At 37.2% G+C, this 19,494-nt stretch overlaps 1 protein-coding gene and 1 non-coding gene across 2 annotated transcripts; both read left to right on the plus strand.

The window, feature by feature from the left end:
* Positions 1 to 276: 276 nt before the first annotated feature.
* AMTN (amelotin) lies at positions 277 to 14,507 on the plus strand. Its single transcript, XM_045531795.1, is given in 8 exon segments — positions 277 to 330; positions 4,731 to 4,817; positions 5,843 to 5,908; positions 6,805 to 6,858; positions 6,860 to 6,895; positions 10,053 to 10,088; positions 11,839 to 11,865; positions 14,136 to 14,507. Coding segments are annotated over 8 exon segments (732 nt in total).
* LOC123624889 lies at positions 778 to 837 on the plus strand. The gene has a single exon (XR_006730253.1). It is a non-coding gene; the product is annotated as a U7 small nuclear RNA (small nuclear RNA).
* Positions 14,508 to 19,494: the final 4,987 nt, after the last annotated feature.

The raw sequence follows: 19,494 nt of genomic DNA on the forward strand, positions 1-19,494 counted from the left end.
GTTGCCACTTTCCTGGAGCTGAGTTTAAATTCTTTCTACAAACTCACAAATCATCAAAGGGTAAAATTTTTCCCCAGAGTAAACTGGAGAAATCAACTGGACTTTGAATATTGTTTCACCTGTATATTTTGCCTGGTGGACACAAAGGTAACAGTAATTGACCGTGTTTCAAGTAGAACATTCTTTGTTTTTTTCGTAAGTATTATCTTTTCTAAAAAGGAAAAAAAATAGAGTGAAAGAGTAACTCTTTTGTTGTTATAGGTATCAATTTGAAACATGAAGACTACAATTCTACTGTTTTGTCTTCTAGGATCAACTCAGTCCTTACCAGTAAGTGTGATATGTTTATTTTGTGTACCAACCAGCCTCGACAGCATCTCTAGGTACAGACTTATCTCTTTTCCTGCCCGCTATCAAAACTGCTCTGTTCTATGACTCATTTCCTTAGTTTCCTGTTTTTATTTTCCAAGGCAGAAGATGATAAACTAATAAGGTATTGGTGCATATTTCAAGATACTTGCCTTTTAAAAATGCATCTACCCTGTAATGGTAGAATGTCAATTATTTTGGTAGAAATTAGGAGATAAAAGATTGCCTTAGTTTATAACTACTCAAAGTGGACAATTACTTTATTTTCCAAAAAAGAATTTAAGATTTTCTTGGCAGCTAGTTTTTTGCTCATGACTAAAGAAGTAAACTACATTTTCCAATTGGAAACTCTAAATATCTAGATTGTATAAACTAAAAAGGCTTGGAACACCTCATCAAAAAAGCTGTTAGTGTTACAGCTCTTTTAGAATTTGTCTGGCAGTTTTGCTGGTTTTCACTAGAAACCTCCTCCCCACTGCGAAAAAAAAGTGTTCTCATTTTACAGGCTTTTTTCCCCTCTTTTAAATTTTTTATTTTTTGTTCTATTTTTTTTTATTTCAGCATATTATGGGGATATAAATGTTTAGGTTACAAATATTGCCTTTGCCCCACCCAAGTCAGAGCTTCAAGCAAGTCCATCCCCCAGACGATGTGCACCACACCTATTAAGTGTGAATATACCCATCCCCTAGCCCCTCCCACCTGCCCGACATCCAATAAATGTTACTACTATATGTGCACATAAGTGTTGATCAATTGATACCAATCTGATGGTGAGTACATGTGGTGCTTGTTTTTACATCCTTGTGATACTTTGGCTAGTAGAATGGGCTCCAGCTCCATCCAGGATAATGCAAGAGGTGCTAGATCACCACTGTTTTTTCTGGCTGAGTAGAACTCCATGGTATACATATACCACATTTTATTAATCCACTCATGTATTGATGGGTACTCGGGTTGTTTCTACATCTTTGCCATTGTGAATTACGTTGCTATAAACATTCTAGTGCAGATGTCTTTGTTATAGAATGTTTTTTTTTCCTTTCGGTAGATTCCCAGTAATGGGATTGCTGGATCAAATGGTAGTTCTACTTGTAGCTCTTTGAGGTATCTCCATATTACTTTCCACAGAGGTTGTACTAGTTTGCAGTCCCACCAGCAGTGTATGAGTGTTCCTATCGCTCCACATCCATGCCAACATTGATTGTTTTCGGACTTTTGATAAAGGCCATTCTCATTAGAGTTAAGTGATAATCTCATTGTGGTTTTGATTTGCATTCCCTGATGATTAGAGATATTGAGCATTTTTCCATATGGTGTTGGTCATTAGTCTGTCTTCTTTTGAAAAATTTCTGGTTCATGTCTTTTGCCCACTTTTTGATAGGGTGGTTTGATTTTTTTCTTGCTGACGTTCTTGAATTCTATATAGATTCTAGTTATCAGCCCTTCATAAGATGTGTAGCATGTGAATATTTTCTCCCATTCTGTAGGTTGTCTGTTTGCTCTTGTAATAGTTTCCTTGGCTGTGCAGAAGCTTTTTAATTTGACCAGGTTCCATTTATTTATTTTTTGTTCCTATAGCTTCATGCCTTAGGTTTAAGTCTGTTATCCACCATGAGTTGATTTTTGTGAGAGGTGAAAGGTGTAGATCCTGTTTCAGTCTTCTACATCACATATTGCAGGCTTTTGAAAGAAAGGAGCACTAGAACTCCAACACTTACTCCAATTGTTCTCCATTATTTTCTAGACATAGAGATGGGAGGTTTGATCTCTACATGGACTTTTCTTTGACTGTTCAAGATTCTTGAGTATTCACATTAAGACAAAAATTGAAAAATATTTGTTATGAAATAGCAAAACAAAAAAAAACATTCTAAGTTGTGCTGCAAGCTCACTTGACACTTCTATAGTCATCCATGCAATCAACAAATATTTATTGAAAATTCTCTGTATGCCAGACATTGTGCTAGCTGCTGAAGATACAATGGTAGGGAAGGAAAAAGAAAAACAATATGATCCCTTATGGTATTCGCAAGAATTGTAGATATTATAATAATTAATTTTTAAAGAAATGTTAAAATATAAATAATGACCATGATTAGTTCTATGAAGGAAATGAACACGGTGAGCTCGTGGGGGATGGAACAATACATGAATAACCAACCTCCCTCTTACTTTACTCTGAATATATTAATATGTCTTCTTTGAAAGAAGTTGTCTGGGAAAATTTAATTTTCTGAATGAAGTAAAGGAGGAATTTAATTTTTTTATAAAACAAATAGATCTTTCCCTTCACTGAATTACTTTACCAAAGGGTTCTTCAAAATAGGGTTTCTCTAGTATATTTAAATTACCATATAATTTGTAAAGACCCAGGAGAAATAAAACTTTCCAGGAGCACAGTTCTCATGCAAGGTGGACTGAGAAGCACAGTGCAGGCTAATGCAGGCTGCTAACAGCCAACAATGTGGGAGCAGCTAGAGAGTTAGTAGGGTAGGGCATGGGGGAGGTGACACTGAAATGTATGTTGGTTTAGGAACAACATTTCTCAAATGAAAAATCAGGACACAAGGACAAGGTATTGTTTATTATTTGTAAATGAATTTACTGAATTATCATAAAGGCATAAAAAATGAATCCATTTGCAAATGTGAACACATACAACCTAGCAAGTATTTTTCAGGAGATCAAAAGTTTGAGAACAAGTGCAAGATGGAGAATACTATGAGTAGAAAGAAAGAAGATAAGACAAATCAAAATCACAGGAAGTGAGTGCTCTAGAAGAAAACAAAATCTCATTCTTTCAAAAAATATTTGTTTAGTGCCTATTGTATGCCAGGCACGGATTTATCTGCTTGGGATGTATCATTGAATAAAACACAGTATTTCCACCCTTGTGAAGTTTATATTTTAGCAAGGAAACAAATGATCAATGATGAACAGCTTAAATCAGTAGGCCGCAGGACATGTTAGAAGGTGGTGAGCACTATGGAAATAACCCAGAGCAGGGCCAGAGGGAGCAGGGCTATGGGGTGCCCTGAGGGAATAGGGCAGGCTGCACATTCAGGAGAGTGACCAGGGTTGGCCTCAATGGGAAGGTGAATGCAAGTAAAGAGTTGAAGCAGGGGAGAAAGTGAGCCAATGTCTGGGGAAAAGCCTTCCAGACAGAGAGAACAGGTGGAGGTGAGAGCCTGAGGCATGAGTGGGCTTTACCTGCCCCAGAAACAGCAAAGAGCCTGGATGGCTGGAGCAGAGTGAGCGAGAGGAAATGAGGTAGGATAGAAGGTCAGAGTGGTACTGAGGCAGGAGAGGCCTGTAGGCCATTGTAGGGTCTCTGGCTTTTACTGTAAGTGAAACTGACAGTCATTACAGGCACTGAGCAGAGGAGTGACAAGATTAGACTATTGTTTCCAAAGGGTCATTCTGGCAGCTGTACTAACAATAGACTGTAGGGGAGGAAAAGACTTATCACATAATCTTAAAGCTAAAAGGGTCCTCTAATGACAGGTAATACCAACCTCTCCTCTTACAACTGAGGGGAAAAACCCAAAGCAGAACCAAGACTGCTGCAGGGTAAACTCAAGGTGACTTAAGGGCTGATGCAGTGCTGGAGGGCCACACCCCTGTGCCTTCTGGGAATGCATCCAGGAGCAAAGGCACTTGAGATCAACCTGGCAGAGGGAACATTTTATTTTTTTCAGGGACTAAGAACATCTGCAAAGATCCTAGCGCAGGCTCTGCCATTCACCATGTCATCTCGGCCAGGTTACTTGACATCTTTGGGCCTCAGTTATAAAAACAAAACTGTACAACTAGACCAAATAAGTAGAAAGAATATTTTTGCCCCTAAAACTTAGTGATTTTTAATACACTATGAAAATATCCAGGCCAGGAAGAAAACTGAACTTCCATTATAAGAGAGCCATGGCAGTCATAAGGCAAAACCTGGACGCTTCATGAAAAGGCAGTAAGAATTATGGCGTCTCACCTCAAACACCGAGAAAAAGCAAATGTGCACAGAGCCAAGGTGCAGATTATATATTTTGTGTCTTGGCAAAAGAGAAAGGCAGCTACAGAAAATAAATGAGAGCCAGGAGCCACCACCAGAAATCCATGTGCCCTGGTCCATCCTACCTCCCTCCCGCCCACACCATCCCCTCCTCCTGGTCTGGCATTTTTCCACTCTCCAATTCCATGTCCTGCCATGCACAAAATGTTTCCAGGAAATAAACTGCTCCAAAATACACAGAGCCTAAAGAAGAACATTTTGCATTGGGAACAACCTGTTACCTTCCGGACAAAAATGGATACAAATTCTCAAACATACTCCCGTCTCTTCAAATACATATTTGTTTTCACAGAGGCATCTGAACCCGGCTTTGGGACTTACTCCAACAAAGTTGGCTCCGGATCAGGCCACACTACTGAACCAACAGCACCCAAATCAGGTAAGAGTCTTACAACAGGAGACATTTATAAACCAGCAAAGGAAACATGTTAAGACTGATGGATTTAAAAATCAAGATTTACACAAAGTGTCTCATGACTGAACAAAAGAGAAAGGCTTTTGATTTGGAAGGGAATAAAAAGGGAACCAATACACTCTTCTGAAAAGTTTGAATACAAAAAACAAAACACCTTCATTCTTTTCCCTTTTGTCCAAAAATTTGTTTATCAATAAAATCTAGTAAAACTTTGAAAAGCAATAGCTACAAAGCTTGGTCATCTCTGCCCTTGAGATACTGTGACATCTCTTATATGGTATTTGCCAGAGACATCAGGGAATAAGTGATGATCTATAAAGATAACTGCAGATTTCCTCACGGTTTTTTTAAGTTTCATTGTTGCTGATGAGTTGATGTGTTTCTGTAAAATCTGTTTCTTCAAGGCATATTTAAATACTTTTGAAAACTACCTTTCTCTTTTGGCTACTGCTCTCCGTCCCGCTCCAACCCTTCATTGTCTATAAAGGATCCTACCTCACCTACATCTAGACTTTGTAAAATAAAACAATCAGGTAATAGTAGAGTCTGATGTTCTCTCTTTAGTCAATGGACATTGTAGAACTCATGTCAGGAACCAATCACTCTCCTTAAGGAATCTGCAGCTTATTCAATTTGGGGACACTTTTTAAGAAAAAGAATGCAAAATTAGATGTGTAAAATTAGGTACTGAAGTGAATATTTATAATGAGATAGGAAATAAGAGTAAATCAAAATTTCTCGAACTGATAAATACCATAAAGTTGACACATTGCTAGGGCACCTCCCAGGGCCACAAAAGGGGGCGATGCTAGTGAGAGACCCTAAAGACTCACCTTCACTTATCTTCAAGGTAAATCCACCTCTGGCAGGAGTGTAGATTACGTGGAGTATACATATACTCCTGTATTTATAGACTATAGGTCTACCAACGACAGAATAATGGGAACAGACAACCTCTTGTCTCATACATCAATTTCAATGTTCTGCAGGTCTTCCCTTCTTTAAGTGTAATACCATTAACACCGATGCTCACACTGGGGTCAGATCTGCATCTGGTAAGTGCTCTTGTGTATCATTTTAATACCACTGTTAAATAAATATAATACCTAATGTTGAGAGGGAGTATGTATATGAGTGTGTGTATACACAAATGTACACGCACACATTCACTGTAGATTAAGGTAAAAAGAGGAGAGGGAGAAGTGTCAAAGAACACTGGACGCTATTCAATACAACATAAAAAGTTTTTCCTAGTAAGAGAGCCTATGCAGGAATGGATCTAGTTCTCAAGTCTTTCCTTCTCCAGTTCCACTCTCTATTCCTCCACCCTACATTTCTTGATGCCCCTACAACACCCACACCCCCCATAAACACTATAACCACTATTACTACTCCCTCAACAAGAGCAAACTAGAAGGGATGGAAAGATTTAAGTCTTCTCATAGAGTATCTGTATAGTTTAATCTGTTTGGGGAAGAAAAGTAAGTTCCTCTCCTGATTAAAGTGGATTTATTTTAGTGGTCAGATTTAAATACAGTTCATGCTCCAGATTATTTTATTCTGAAACTCATAATTTTCATGGGGATACCTGTGAAGGAATTAATTTCTTAATAAAAAACTATCAGAATAATTCCAGCAACCACAGCTGTTGTAGCCAAAAGGGGAAAGCAAGGATAAAATTACCTAAGTATTAGAATTCTTGAAGAAAACGGGTTAAATGCCAAAGAAAAACTTAGCATGGGAAAAGTTAGTAACAGACCTTGTGGTTGGACTAGTAGACAAGGTAAGTCTTTGAATTTCATCTGTATATCTAACTACATGCAATAGAATACTATACATTTACATGGCAAATCCTCCCTTTAAACATATTTTATGTTTTGTAAGTATATTTAGTTTCCTGAATGTTCAAACTGAAAAAGATCCAAGGAAAATCTTTTTCATTGCCCTACAGTTAAATCCCACTGCAGGGATGACAGCTGGCCCACAGGCCCACCCATTGCCCCTGGGGGGGGCTGAACGTACAACAGCAGCTGCAACCACAGGTACGTTCAGTAACTGGACTTCAGTTTAACCTTGGAAAGCATTTCCTCTCAGCTGGAAGTCTACAAGACAGAAAGAATTCTCTCAAGCTTCTTGAAAATTCTGCCCATATAATTTGCAGACAAATATTCTAGAACAGTATATGGCATAGAACTGTATTTGCAGTTTGGTTCTTGATAAAACACTCATGAAAACATATCCATAAAACTAACCATGCTATCCCACAACCTCTCTAGAATAAATTTTTAGTGAGTAACAAAAAACTATGAAGAGTTGGGGAAGACTGAAAAGTGAACACTAGAAGGCAGGAAATTGAGAAGTACCAGTATTTTTTTCTAGCAAGAATATTTTTCTATCGAAGACTTTCTGGATGACCAAGATCATCGCAAAGAAAAATTAAAAGGTGGATAATGTTTATTTTCAGCAAATCCGGTTTTCCCCCTTTTGTGCCCTTTTATCATGTCCCCTTAAAAAGTCCCCAAGGACTTTCTAGTTATCTCTCACCTCCTGCCAGAACTTACTTTCAGGAAAAATTCTAAAAAACCCTCTCATATTAAGATATAAATGACATACTTAAGGCATCACCCCTTTTTTAAGTGTTTGAATTTTAACATTGAACAAAGTCTGAATTTTTAAATTTTTGAAACTTCTCTAAGTAGCTTAAGAGGCTCTGGAGAAAAATACAATAATCTTTTTATGGCTATATTAAGTTGTTGGTAGATAACTTATTTTCCCCAATATGTGACGTCAGCCCCCATCACCCTACGTAGTGGTCTAATTTTTTGTAGAAGCATTTATTATTTATCATATAAGTAATATATCTTAACTATAAAGAATTTAGAAGACATAAGTAAGCAAAAAAATAAAATAAAATTCATCCAGAGTTCTATCACTCATAATCAAAACCATCAACATTCTAGAATATGTCCTTACAGTCTTTTTTCTATACATATAAAGTACATTTTTAAAGAAAATAGGTTTTTGCTATATTTAATGTTCTATAACCTGATTTTTTTCCACACAGACATTTTAAATAGTTTTCATGTTTTGAAATACTCACTTATAACATGGTTTTGAATGACTGTGTAGTATTTCATTGTATACTAAATTCTCTATTGTGAAAATGTGAGGTTTTTTCCAAGCTTTTTGCTTCTATAAACAATGCTACAGTGAAAATCCTTGTAACTAAGTCTATGACTATATCAATGACTATTTCCTCTGGACCAACTCTTACTTCGGAATAGGATTTCCAGGGCCAAAGACACACAAAATATCTTGATAATAAAAATCTTGATAATAAAATTGACCCTCTGAAAAAGACTTTAGAAACATGCAAATAAAATGAGACTGTCTTTAATATGTGATCCTTATATAATCCCTATGCTGACTGTCCAGCTTCAGCCTCAATTGCTGCCCTGCTCTAATCTTGAAGCCAAATTTAGTACATCTTCATATTCCCTAGAGAATATTCCCTCCTGTCAAAGGCATTAGTGGGTACTGAAGATGTTACGAAAGTTCCAGTATGGAGGGTCTGACATTGCACACTCTCCAACACGCAATAATATAAATCAATTCTCCTTCCCTGTGGGAATTCCTCAGTGTCTCTAGGCTGTACTTACCACCAAGAGTACCTGACCCTCTCCTGGGCCGCTCCAATCCCTCCAGCCCTCCTCTCCCTATGCAGAGTGGCTTACTTCCTCTGCCGCAAATCTGGGCACCTGTTGGCAGCTCCCGGTTATCAAAGAAAGGCCAACATGGTTAAGAGTGAACTCAAGAACTACACAACTTCTGGTCAAATCTCAGCTCTCCACTCACCACCTGCGTGATGTTGGCCAAGTTACTTAACCATTCCGTGGTTCGCTTACCTCAAAATTTAAAATGGGCATTAAAGTAGAACTTTTCTCTAGAGCGGTTATAAAAATTAAATGGTAAATACATATAAAACATTAAAAATAGTAAACACACAAAATTTGTTAGCGACTGTTACTTAAAGTAATTTTACTACCAACAACTAAGAAAAAAGTTATTCTCTATTTTGCTATATTAGTGAAAAATAGATTACCTTTTCTTACAGATGTTACTTAACATCTGTGGTTTCCTCTTTTTATCTTTTTGTTTCTTCCACTCCAACTTTCCTTTAAAGAAGAAATTTCAATTCTGTTTTCTCCCAAATACTGTGTCCCTTCTCCCAAATTATTTTCCCATTGCCACCTTGAAGGTTAGTTGGGTTTTTGTTGTCATTGTTGTTGTTGTCATTGCCCTTTTTTTGCCAGTAGACAAGAACCTGACTGAAAGTAAGCTGTTCATAAATGTACATACTTTTCAGCGTTCCATAATTCCATAATTGCCACACCAACTGTCTTGGGAAATAATAAAGTTAAGAGTCTATTTCATAAGACTTTTGAATCTTTTGGGTTGGTTAATATCAAATTAAAATTCCATTTTCATTACTTTCCTGACACCGAATTTTCTATAGAAACAAAAATAAATGTTTAAAACCCTAGCTTCCTTTGACAAACTCTAGGCTAGTTCTTAGAGTAGTAGAGAATACTGGAGCATGCCAACACCTCACTCAAATCTTTCTCAGCTATAAATTCCTAACATTTAATCAGTTATCAGTGACCACTGAATTATTTCCTACCTAGTTTTAAGAACTGTGTTGATGCCAGGGTTACTGAGCAAGAACTGGCAAACTTCACAACAAAATATCCTGGCAACTATTGCAATAATAAATATATGTGTTTCAAGAAACCTCTGCATTTTAAAATATCCATTACATACTTTAATGTGTCTTCTGAAATGCCATATAAAAGAAATCTGTGCATTTTATCATTACTACTTGGAATAATCTTCAGTTTGTAGATCACTTGAGACTAAAATTATTTTTTGTTCATCCAATTTACTAACTTCTACCTTCTAAATGTACTGTCTTGAACTGGTTTCTAAATCTCTCTGGCTCTAATACTTTTTACAAATTCGATGAGTTCCATTTCCCATCCAGCTCTCTGAGTCTATATCTATAATCATAGATGATACATTAGTAACAAATATCTTTTCAACAAATGTTGTATCCTTTTAAGAAAGTCTCAGTATTTATATCATCTGCTAGAATTTATCTTTTGAATATATTTTTTACCGAATTCTTCTCTCCTTTTTCAGATGTTACCAATTTTTATAGCACAACTTGGAGCCCAGGTAAGATTATTTTTAATATGATTTTTATTTTAAATAACTTTTGTGGGAAGTGTTTATTTAATCTTACCACTATTCACCAGATAGTTGTGAAGTTTCCAATTCACTTTGCATTGTATAGACACTGACAATCACAAGAGCTAGCACAGCACTTACCATGTGCCACACTGTTCGAAGTACTTTACATACATTATCTCATTTCATCTTCAATACAATTTTTTGTGGACAATATTTTTATTTCCAATTTGAAAATCAGTAATCAGAGATCATTAAAATTACTCAGTTACAGTTGTACCATTAATAAATATCACACAGATGAAGCAACCAGCCAAGCCTCTAAACCAAACTGTTAAGAAAGAAATAAGTGGCCAGACATGTTGGCCCACACCTGTAACCCTAGCACTCTGGAAGGCCAAGGTAGGAGGATTGCTTGAACTCAGGAGTTCAAGACCAGCCTGAGAAAGAGCGAGACCCCATCTCTACTAAAAATAGAAAAATTAGCCAAGCATGGTGGCACTCACCTGTAGTCCCAGCTACTTGGGAGGCTGAGGCAGGAGGATTGCTTGAGTCCAAGAGTTTGAGGTTGAGCTATGATGATGCCACTAAACTCTAGCGTGGGATGACAGAGCAAGACAGAAAGAAAAAAAGGAAGGAAGGAAGGAAGGAAGGAAGGAAGGAAGGAAGGAAGGAAGGAAGGAAGGAAGGAAGGAAGGAAGGAAGGGAGGGAGGAAGGGAAGGAGGGAAGAAGGCAGGAAGGCAAGAAGGAAGGAAGGAAGGAAGGAAGGAAGGAAGGAAGGAAGGAAGGAAGGAAGGAAGGAAGGAAGGAAGTTAGTTTGGTTATTGGCATGGATCTAATGATTAATGACTTAGGGATTTATTGTTTTAATCTCAAATTTATTTTTGACTGTATGTATTTTCCCTGAAAATTCTATAAACACTTTCTCCTCTCTCCCTGTTTACCTTTGTGAAAGTAATTCTTGAGATCCCTGATAAAATTATCAAAAGAACAAGGTCAAATATCAGTATGAGGTGACAGCTTTTACTTCTAAAAACAGAATCAAATATAAAATTTGTATCAACTCTTAATTCCACATCTAGGAACATATGCCAAGAAAATCATCTAAAATACAGCAAATGTTTATGTACAATATAGTCATCAAAGTAATATTTGGAGTACAGAAAAATATTGGATGCAATCTAAGACCAAAGAAAAATGGCCAAATAAACTGTACCACATAAGAGCAAATACTATGTGGCCATTTAAAATTACATTTATGAACATTTATCAACAATACAGTTAAATGATCATGTAATACTAAAAGAAAAAGCAAGACATAAAAGTGTAAAAATGACATGACTTCCATTAAGTAAAAAATAAATGTATGAAAAATATCTGGAAGAAAATATATCAAACTCTGAATGGTGGAATTACGGTGGGTTTATTTTTTTTATTATTGCTTTCAGCATTCTCAAGGTTTCCTCTGACGTGCATCTTCTTAATAGAAAAACATATAATTTTTACAATGTATGCAACCTCACATTACTCAAAGGATGAATGTTAGGAGTCCCACATAATATGCTGACTTGAGTTCTGTGATACAAATAACAAAGGCAGTTTAACATATTATTGAAAACACAAAATCTGTCTCTACAATGTTTCAAAGTATTTTAAGTCTTTAAGTTATGTTATAATATGTTGCTTTAAATATATTAAAATGTGTCTAATAATTTGTATTTATCATTTTGCTTTTAGGGTACTATCCTAAGCTCAGAGGAATTGGTAAAAAAAAAATTTTAATTACTAACATTTCAAATTCTTTTCACTTCTACCACAATATAGTGTCTGTCTTCATATAGTCTCCTTCAACCATAAATCTCGAATCTGCAGTACACTAAATGTACAATAAACTGAACATTTTTATAGGTGCTTGCATTAGGTTATCCTTTCTTTATCTGGAGATTTCATCATCCTTCTCTGGCTACTTTTCCATTAATTTGACTTAGCGTTTATTATCATGTATTGCTGTCAGATTCAACTCTATCCAGAGAACCAATGCACATCGCACATTTTTGAACTTTATATTGATTACAGTCTAGGATCATAAGCTATTAAAATGCATGCAGATGTACAATAAGATAAATATTGACTTTTTTACAGACAAAATTTAATTTCTTAACTCAGATTTTTTATTTTTACAGGTAAATATGTATTTTTCTAGCATCAGATTGTGATGAATGAACTCTTTTCTATACACATGAATAACTGAAGGGCTGTATCTAAATAAAGTTCATATTACTATTATTAGGCACTTCCATGCATTCCTCCATAGGTCATTTTTTACAGAAAATGATGAATTAGCATAATAGCTAAACATGACAACTAAAGTAAGGAATTGAGGCAATATTTGAGAATGCAGTTTTTAAACAGTTTTTTCTATTATGGAAAAGGTAGAGATTTGCTACATTTGCCATAAATAATAATCAAGTAAGGGGGCTATCTGTTTTGCCAACATTGATGCATGAACGAACATCTATACCTACCATGTATATTATATAACGCTATATAATAAGACTTTTAGCAGATCGTTTGTATATATTGCCTTCAACATGACCAATCTGCCAGGCGCGGTGGCTCACACCAGTAATCCTAGCACTCTGGGAGGCCGAGGCGGGAGGATCGTTTGAGCTCAGGAGTTCGAGACCAGCCTGAGCAAGAGCGAGACCCCGTCTCTATCAAAAAAAAAAAAAATAGAAAGAAATTAGCTGGACAACTAAAAATATATATAGAAAAAATTAGCTGGGCATGGTGGCGCATGCCTGTAGTCCCAGCTACTCGGGAGGCTGAGGCAGGATTGCTCAAGCCCAGGAGTTTGAGGTTGCTGTGAGCTAGGCTGACGACACGGCACTCTAGCCCAGGCAACAGAGTGAGAATTCTGTCTCATATTATTTTATTATAAAATTTAAAAAAAAAAAAAAAACACCAATCTACAAAGCAGAGATTTTTGATCCAGCTTTATAAAGGAACTGAAGCTCAATTAACTCAAGTGATTTAGGTCTCAAAGACAAAAAAAAAAAAGTAGATCCAAATCCAAAGCCCTTTTTCTATCTACTATACTAGTGGTTTTCAAACATTTTTTCAGTACTATACAGAATGCACTCTGATCTACTCTGTTTTATTTTTTAATAAAGTCAGCCACTCACCTTTTTATTTCAAAATTGTGGGTGTCACAACCTTCAATTTGAAAACTTCCATACTCTTTTCTCTCATCCAGCATAAGTCTAATTCTGGTTTCATTATCTCTTAAATCTAAGACAGTGTTTCCCAAACTTCAGTCACAGCCCACCAAATCAAGATGACTTCAAAATCTGGTTAAAAATGTGGATTGCTGAGTCCTGCTCCAGACCTGCTCATCAGACTCTCTCTAACAATGAAAGATTCTAATAGAGAGGAGTTCCCTGTGTAACCACAGGAAACACACAAGTAGCTGAATTGCCAAGAGAAATGTTTCTGACTGAATATTCCAATGCCTTTGAAAAATACATCGTAAGAAACTTGAAGAGATGCAAGCCATGAAGATAAGGATTGATTAATCCAGTGGAATCAATTTTTTCATTAATTTTTGTCTCCCAAATTACAATCTTTTAATTTTTATGAGCAAAAGAAAGATTATGTTTTAGGTTAGTAATAGAGATATAGCCCATCACAACTGTATACATTTTCTGCCTTAGATCTACCTCCAGATACACCTGATGATAATAAATGATGCATATTCCTTTTCTCATGACCGACTAGATTCTGACTTTCCCCTTCTGAGGAAAATGAAGCATAGCAAGGAATCCCAGTATGAACCCAGCATCCGGCTGGGCTGGGCCAACAGTGGCATTTCCTCTGAGGAATGCTAGATCTTTGCTGTTTTCTCTGACTTTACTCTCCATCCTGCCATTTCTACTCAAACTTGCTCCCCTCAAAAGAAAAAACAGTCATTAACCAGCCTAGAAATGTGTGAATTTGACTTTGACTGTGTTTCCTGTTTGCCTCCTTTCTTGTAGCCAGTGGCCCCACAGATCTTCACAGGTCTCATCATCCACCCCTTGCTCCCCGGAGGCACCCTGCCCACCACTCAGGCAGGGGCTAACCCAGATGGCCGGAGGGGAAGCCTTCCTGCAGGACAAGCAGGAGTAAATCCTGCCACCCACGGAACCCCAGAGGGCCACCTCCCAACTCCCAGAGACACCGATGATGAGTTTGGAGTGACAACCCCTGCAGGCATCCGAAGGGGCATGCACACTACCGAGGAAACCACCACAGAACCCCCAAACGGTAAATTCTCCCAGCTTAGAAAAGGCTCCTTGGCCATGAAAGCCATCTGCAGAATGAGAGAGAAGAGTTCTTTGTCTTGCCTTGACAAATGCAGATCTTAATCAAATCAGGGAGCCCCTTTACTCACTCACAATTGATTCCTGAAACATGAAGGAAAAATTTTACTGGGCCACCAACCCTACGGTATTAAGACTGAAAGATGACTTTTAATTGCTGGCATATAACATACTTTCCATTTTGGGTCAAAGCTGGAAATATCTGGAAGCAGACTGTACTCCTCTTCCCAATACACACACATACACACAGGCCCATAGCAGACACACTTCAGTTCGTCATAATCCTTTCCATTCACTGATGGTGGATGAGCCTCAGAACCTTCCTAATGTCATACTGCAAGCAGCCACTCAATAGACTGGAGTTAGCAGAGAAGATAAACCCACCTGCTATTCCTGTCAGATAGGACTCAAGAAATATTGCAAAAATAGGCTTTTCTTCCACCAATAAGCGAAGATAATTGTGGGAATATCTAGAACCAAATATCCTTAGAGACAGCAAAAGATTGGTTTAATATTGATGCTCCTATTCCTAGAAATTCTGATCTCAAAAATGTTTAAATTCAATATGCTTTTACCTACATTTAAAGGGTGTTCTATTTTCTTCCAGGAATTCAGTAACCTGTTTCAAATTTTCTCAACTAAACCACCTCAAATTTGGTGACACATATGAATCTTTTTCATTAATCACATTATGGAATAGATTGAGACACACTGGAGAGTCTCAGAAGAAATTAACTCTTAGTTTACCTGAAAACATTCTTGAAATTTCAGAAAATATCTTCTACCTAGAGAATACTAACTTCTGAAAAAAAATAATGAAATGGGTGAATTTGTCTTTGAAATATAACATTATGCCACCTGGAAAATGTATCTATTAAAATGTGTTTTGAAAATTGGTTCTCTTTCTTCTTTGGGTATAGAAGAAAAGAAATTGGGTCCTTTCAGAAACGACATTACCTCAGGATACTAACGTGTTACTCTAGGTCTAAGACTTTCTCTGAAAGCAGAAAGCACTGCAGTCAAGGGAGAGGACACTCAGCAACATGAGGACAAATTCTGGTCTCTTCACAACCACCTCATGACTCACTTTCTCATAAGAGTCAAAAATTTCATTTTTAATAAGCAAATATTTTTTGAGACAGAGTCTCACTCTGTCACCCCAACTAGAGTACACTGGTGTAATCACAGCTCACTGCAACTTCAAAGTTCTGGGCTCAAGCAATCCACCTGCCTCAGCCTCCTGGACTACAGGTGCATGCCACCACGTCCGGTTAATTTTTTTATTTTTTGTAGAGACTAGGTCTCAGTCTTGCTCAGGCTGGTCTCGAACTCCTGGCCTCAAGCAATCCTCCCACCTTGGCCTCCCAGAATGCTAGGATTACAGGCATGTGCCACCATACCTGGCCAGCAAGTTATTTTTGCTCATCCAAAACATACAGTGGAAACAAAGAATTATAAATCATATTGCCTATCCTTAAGTGCTTAGATTCATACTTAGTGATTATGGTACTTAAAGTTTAATTTTGGCATGCCTGATGGGAAATGACATTGATAAAAAATAATCACTGAAACAGACCAAGGTAATACTCTTTCTCCAGTCACCTGAGAGGTAGAATTTAATCTGATTTAAACTTATAACCCAGACCATTGCAGTTCATTTAGAGTGGGAGAGAATGAGGGGGATTAATACAAACTACAGTAGAGCCCCTTCAAAAGAAAGGTGTGGATAGGGTTAATAACATTTCTCACCCTATTTGATTCCTCCTCTCAGTATGCAACAAACCTAAATATGCACCCACAAAATATATTCCATGTCAAATTTTTCAGGTGGTTAAAGATTTACTAGTGGTTAAAGATTTAGGCTACAGTGTTTCAGATTTGAAGACTCTGAATAACATGTTTATGAATTATCATGGTGTCATGGCCAAATGAGAGTAAATTAGGATTTAATCTTCCAAAAATATTTTGCCACTGGTGATACTAATTAAAAATAATATCAAAAGAGTTCCTAGGGCCAGGAACAGTGGCTCACACCTATAATCCTAGCACTTTAGGAGGCCAAGGCAGGAGGATCTCTTGAGCCCAGGAGTTCAAGACCAGCCTGGGCAACATAGCGAGATCCTGCCTCTACACACTGAAAAAAAAAAGGAGAAAACATTAGCCAGGTTTGGTGGCAAGTGCCTGTAGTCCCAGCTACTTGGGAGGCTGAGGCCAGAGGATCACTTGAGCCCAGAAGTTCCAGGCTGCAATGAGCTGTGATCACACCATTGCATGACAGCCTGGGTGACAAAGTGAGACCCCATCTCTAAAAAATGAAGGAAAGAAATACTTTCTAGATAACTGTCAGGTGTGGGGACCAGATTTCAAGTCCATGTTCCCTGGTTCTTGGTTCCCAGTACTGAAGAACTGTTACTGGTACTGAGTCGACAGAGCAAATGAGCAGACCAAGCAGAAGCAAGCAAGCAAAGTGCCAAAATTTATTAAAGCATAGTTCGTTCCAGAGAAGGAACAGGCCAACCCCCACGAGTGGAGGGGACCCTGAGTTTAAAGACAAAGTACAGATAGTATAGTACACTCTCAAAGTCAGTAGAGAGTGGACTGCTCCAATAAGGAATGGTGTCACCCCATGGTTAGGGTTTGTTTTTATGCTAATCCCTAATAATATGTTATGTGGGGGGTGGAATATAGGTGGTTTTCTTGGAAAGGGGTGGAGAATTTCCAGAACTGGGAACACTCCCCATTTTTAACTTTATAAGGCAATTTCTGAGGGTTGCCATGGTATTTGTAAACTGTCATGACACTGATGGGTGTGATTTTTACTATATTAATGAGGGTAGGTCACTTGAGCAGACTGTCACCTTACTTATATGCATGCTCCAAAGACCCCTTTTTGTGGCCTTTATCGTATCTCCACTTTGTGGCCTTTCTACCTCTTTCTGGTTGGTCAGCCCTTAGAGACCCCCTATCACAGACCAAACATGTGTTCAGTCCTTGGAAGCCCCCTTGACATGTCATCTGTTCCTTTTTGGAAGCCCCCCTTTCTGGTCAATTTGTTCCTTCTATTATAGACAAAGAATCTCTTAGTACCATCTGCTCCTCTCTCTCCTTATCCCTACCTAATATTAACCCTCTATCAAATAAAAAAAAATAGTCCTCTGAACCTCATTTCTCTTAGCTGTAAAGCGGGGTCAAAAATCTCTGCCACAGACATCCCATGAAGTTAATATAATGATCAGAGCAGATAATACACAAAGGTGCTTTGCAAACTGCAAACCACTACAGAAATTCATTGTGTTTGCTTTCAATATCCTTCAAACCAACTGAGGTTATCTGTCCTTCCAACCTTCCACCCTCCTCCCTAAACTCTTACATACATATCTCCATGATAGCATTAACATGCTAGGTGTGTGATTACCATGTAGACCATCTAAACTAAGTGTCTTCCAACTGGGGAATCCGAATACTTTCCCTCTTAGAGCCTTGGAAGGGGACGTTACAAGTGAAGGGCCCTGAAGCTTAAACTTCATTAGCTTCACGATAAATCCATCTCTGCCTCCTCACCTTCACCCAGTTCCAAATGCTCTATTTGCCCTTCCTTTCTCTGCATTTTTTTTTTATTTTTGCAATAATCCTATTTGTGTCTTTATTAGAAGGCAACAAGTTCATAATAATACCTACCTTGTTCTAGGAGACATATTCTGCTTGGAGTACAAAGCAAAGGGAAATAGTATATACCAAGGTCATTCTATGTAGAAAGTGCAATATATTTTGGAACACTGAATCCTAATTTACCTTCATTTGACCATGAAAAGCTTGACAAGGTAATGGATACCAAAGTCTAGACAAGTGCTATTCAGTAGAAATATTATGTGAGCCATATACATAACTTTAAATTTTCTAATGGTCACATGAAAAAGGTAAAAAGAAGTTGGTAAAATTAATTTTAATAAAATATTTTATTAACCTGATAAATCCAAAATATTTATTCTAACATGTATTCAATATTTTAAAAATTATAAATGATCTATTTTACATTCTTTTTTGTTACTAAATCCTTCAGATCCAATGTATGTTTCAATTTACATCTCAATTTGAACTAGCCACATTTGAAGAGCTCAATAGCCACTACTGTGTTGGACAGCACAAGTCTAGATTTAAGGGAGGAAGAGCCACAAGATTAAAAGTAATAACACAGAACAAAAACACTTTGGCAAAAACTACCAAACTAGTGAAAGAAATTAAGGAAGATCTAAATAAATGGAGAAATATTTCATGTGCATGGATAGCAAGATTTAATATTGTCAAGATGTCAGTTCTTCCCAACTTGATCTAGAGATTAAATATCATCTTATTCAGAATCTCAGCAAATTATTTTGTGGATTTTAGCAAACTAATTCTAGAGTTCATATGGACAGGCAAAATACCCAGAATAGCCAACACAATATTGATACCACCCAACTTCAAAACTGACTATAAATCTATAACAATCAAGACAATGTGGTTTTGGTAAATTAATGGAAATTATAGATCAATGGAACAGAATAGAGAGTCCAGAAATAGATCCACACAAATATAGACAACTGACATTTGACAAAGTAGGAAAGGCAATTCAGTGGAGAAAGCATGATCATTGGAAACCTACATGCAAAAAAGAAAAAGATTCTAGACACAGACCTTATACCTTCACCAAAATTAACTCAGAATGGTTCACAGACCTAAATGTAAAATGCAAAACTGTAAAACTCCTAGAAGATAACATAGGAGAAAATCTAGGTGCCCTTGGGCTTCGCAATGACTTTTTAGATACAATACCAAAAGCACTATCTATGAAAAAACAAATCCATAAGTTAGACTTCATTAAAATTAAAAACTTCTGCTCTGATTGGGGGAGGAGGGGATGGGTATATACACACCTAATGGGTGCGGTGCGCACTGTCTGGGCGATGGACATGCTTGAAGCTCTGACTTGGGTGGGGCAAAGGCAATATATGTAACCTAAATATTTGTACCTCCATAATATGCTGAAATAAAA

The sequence above is a fragment of the Lemur catta genome, chromosome 19 (assembly GCF_020740605.2).
Source record: "Lemur catta isolate mLemCat1 chromosome 19, mLemCat1.pri, whole genome shotgun sequence".
Lineage (NCBI taxonomy): Eukaryota > Metazoa > Chordata > Mammalia > Primates > Lemuridae > Lemur > Lemur catta.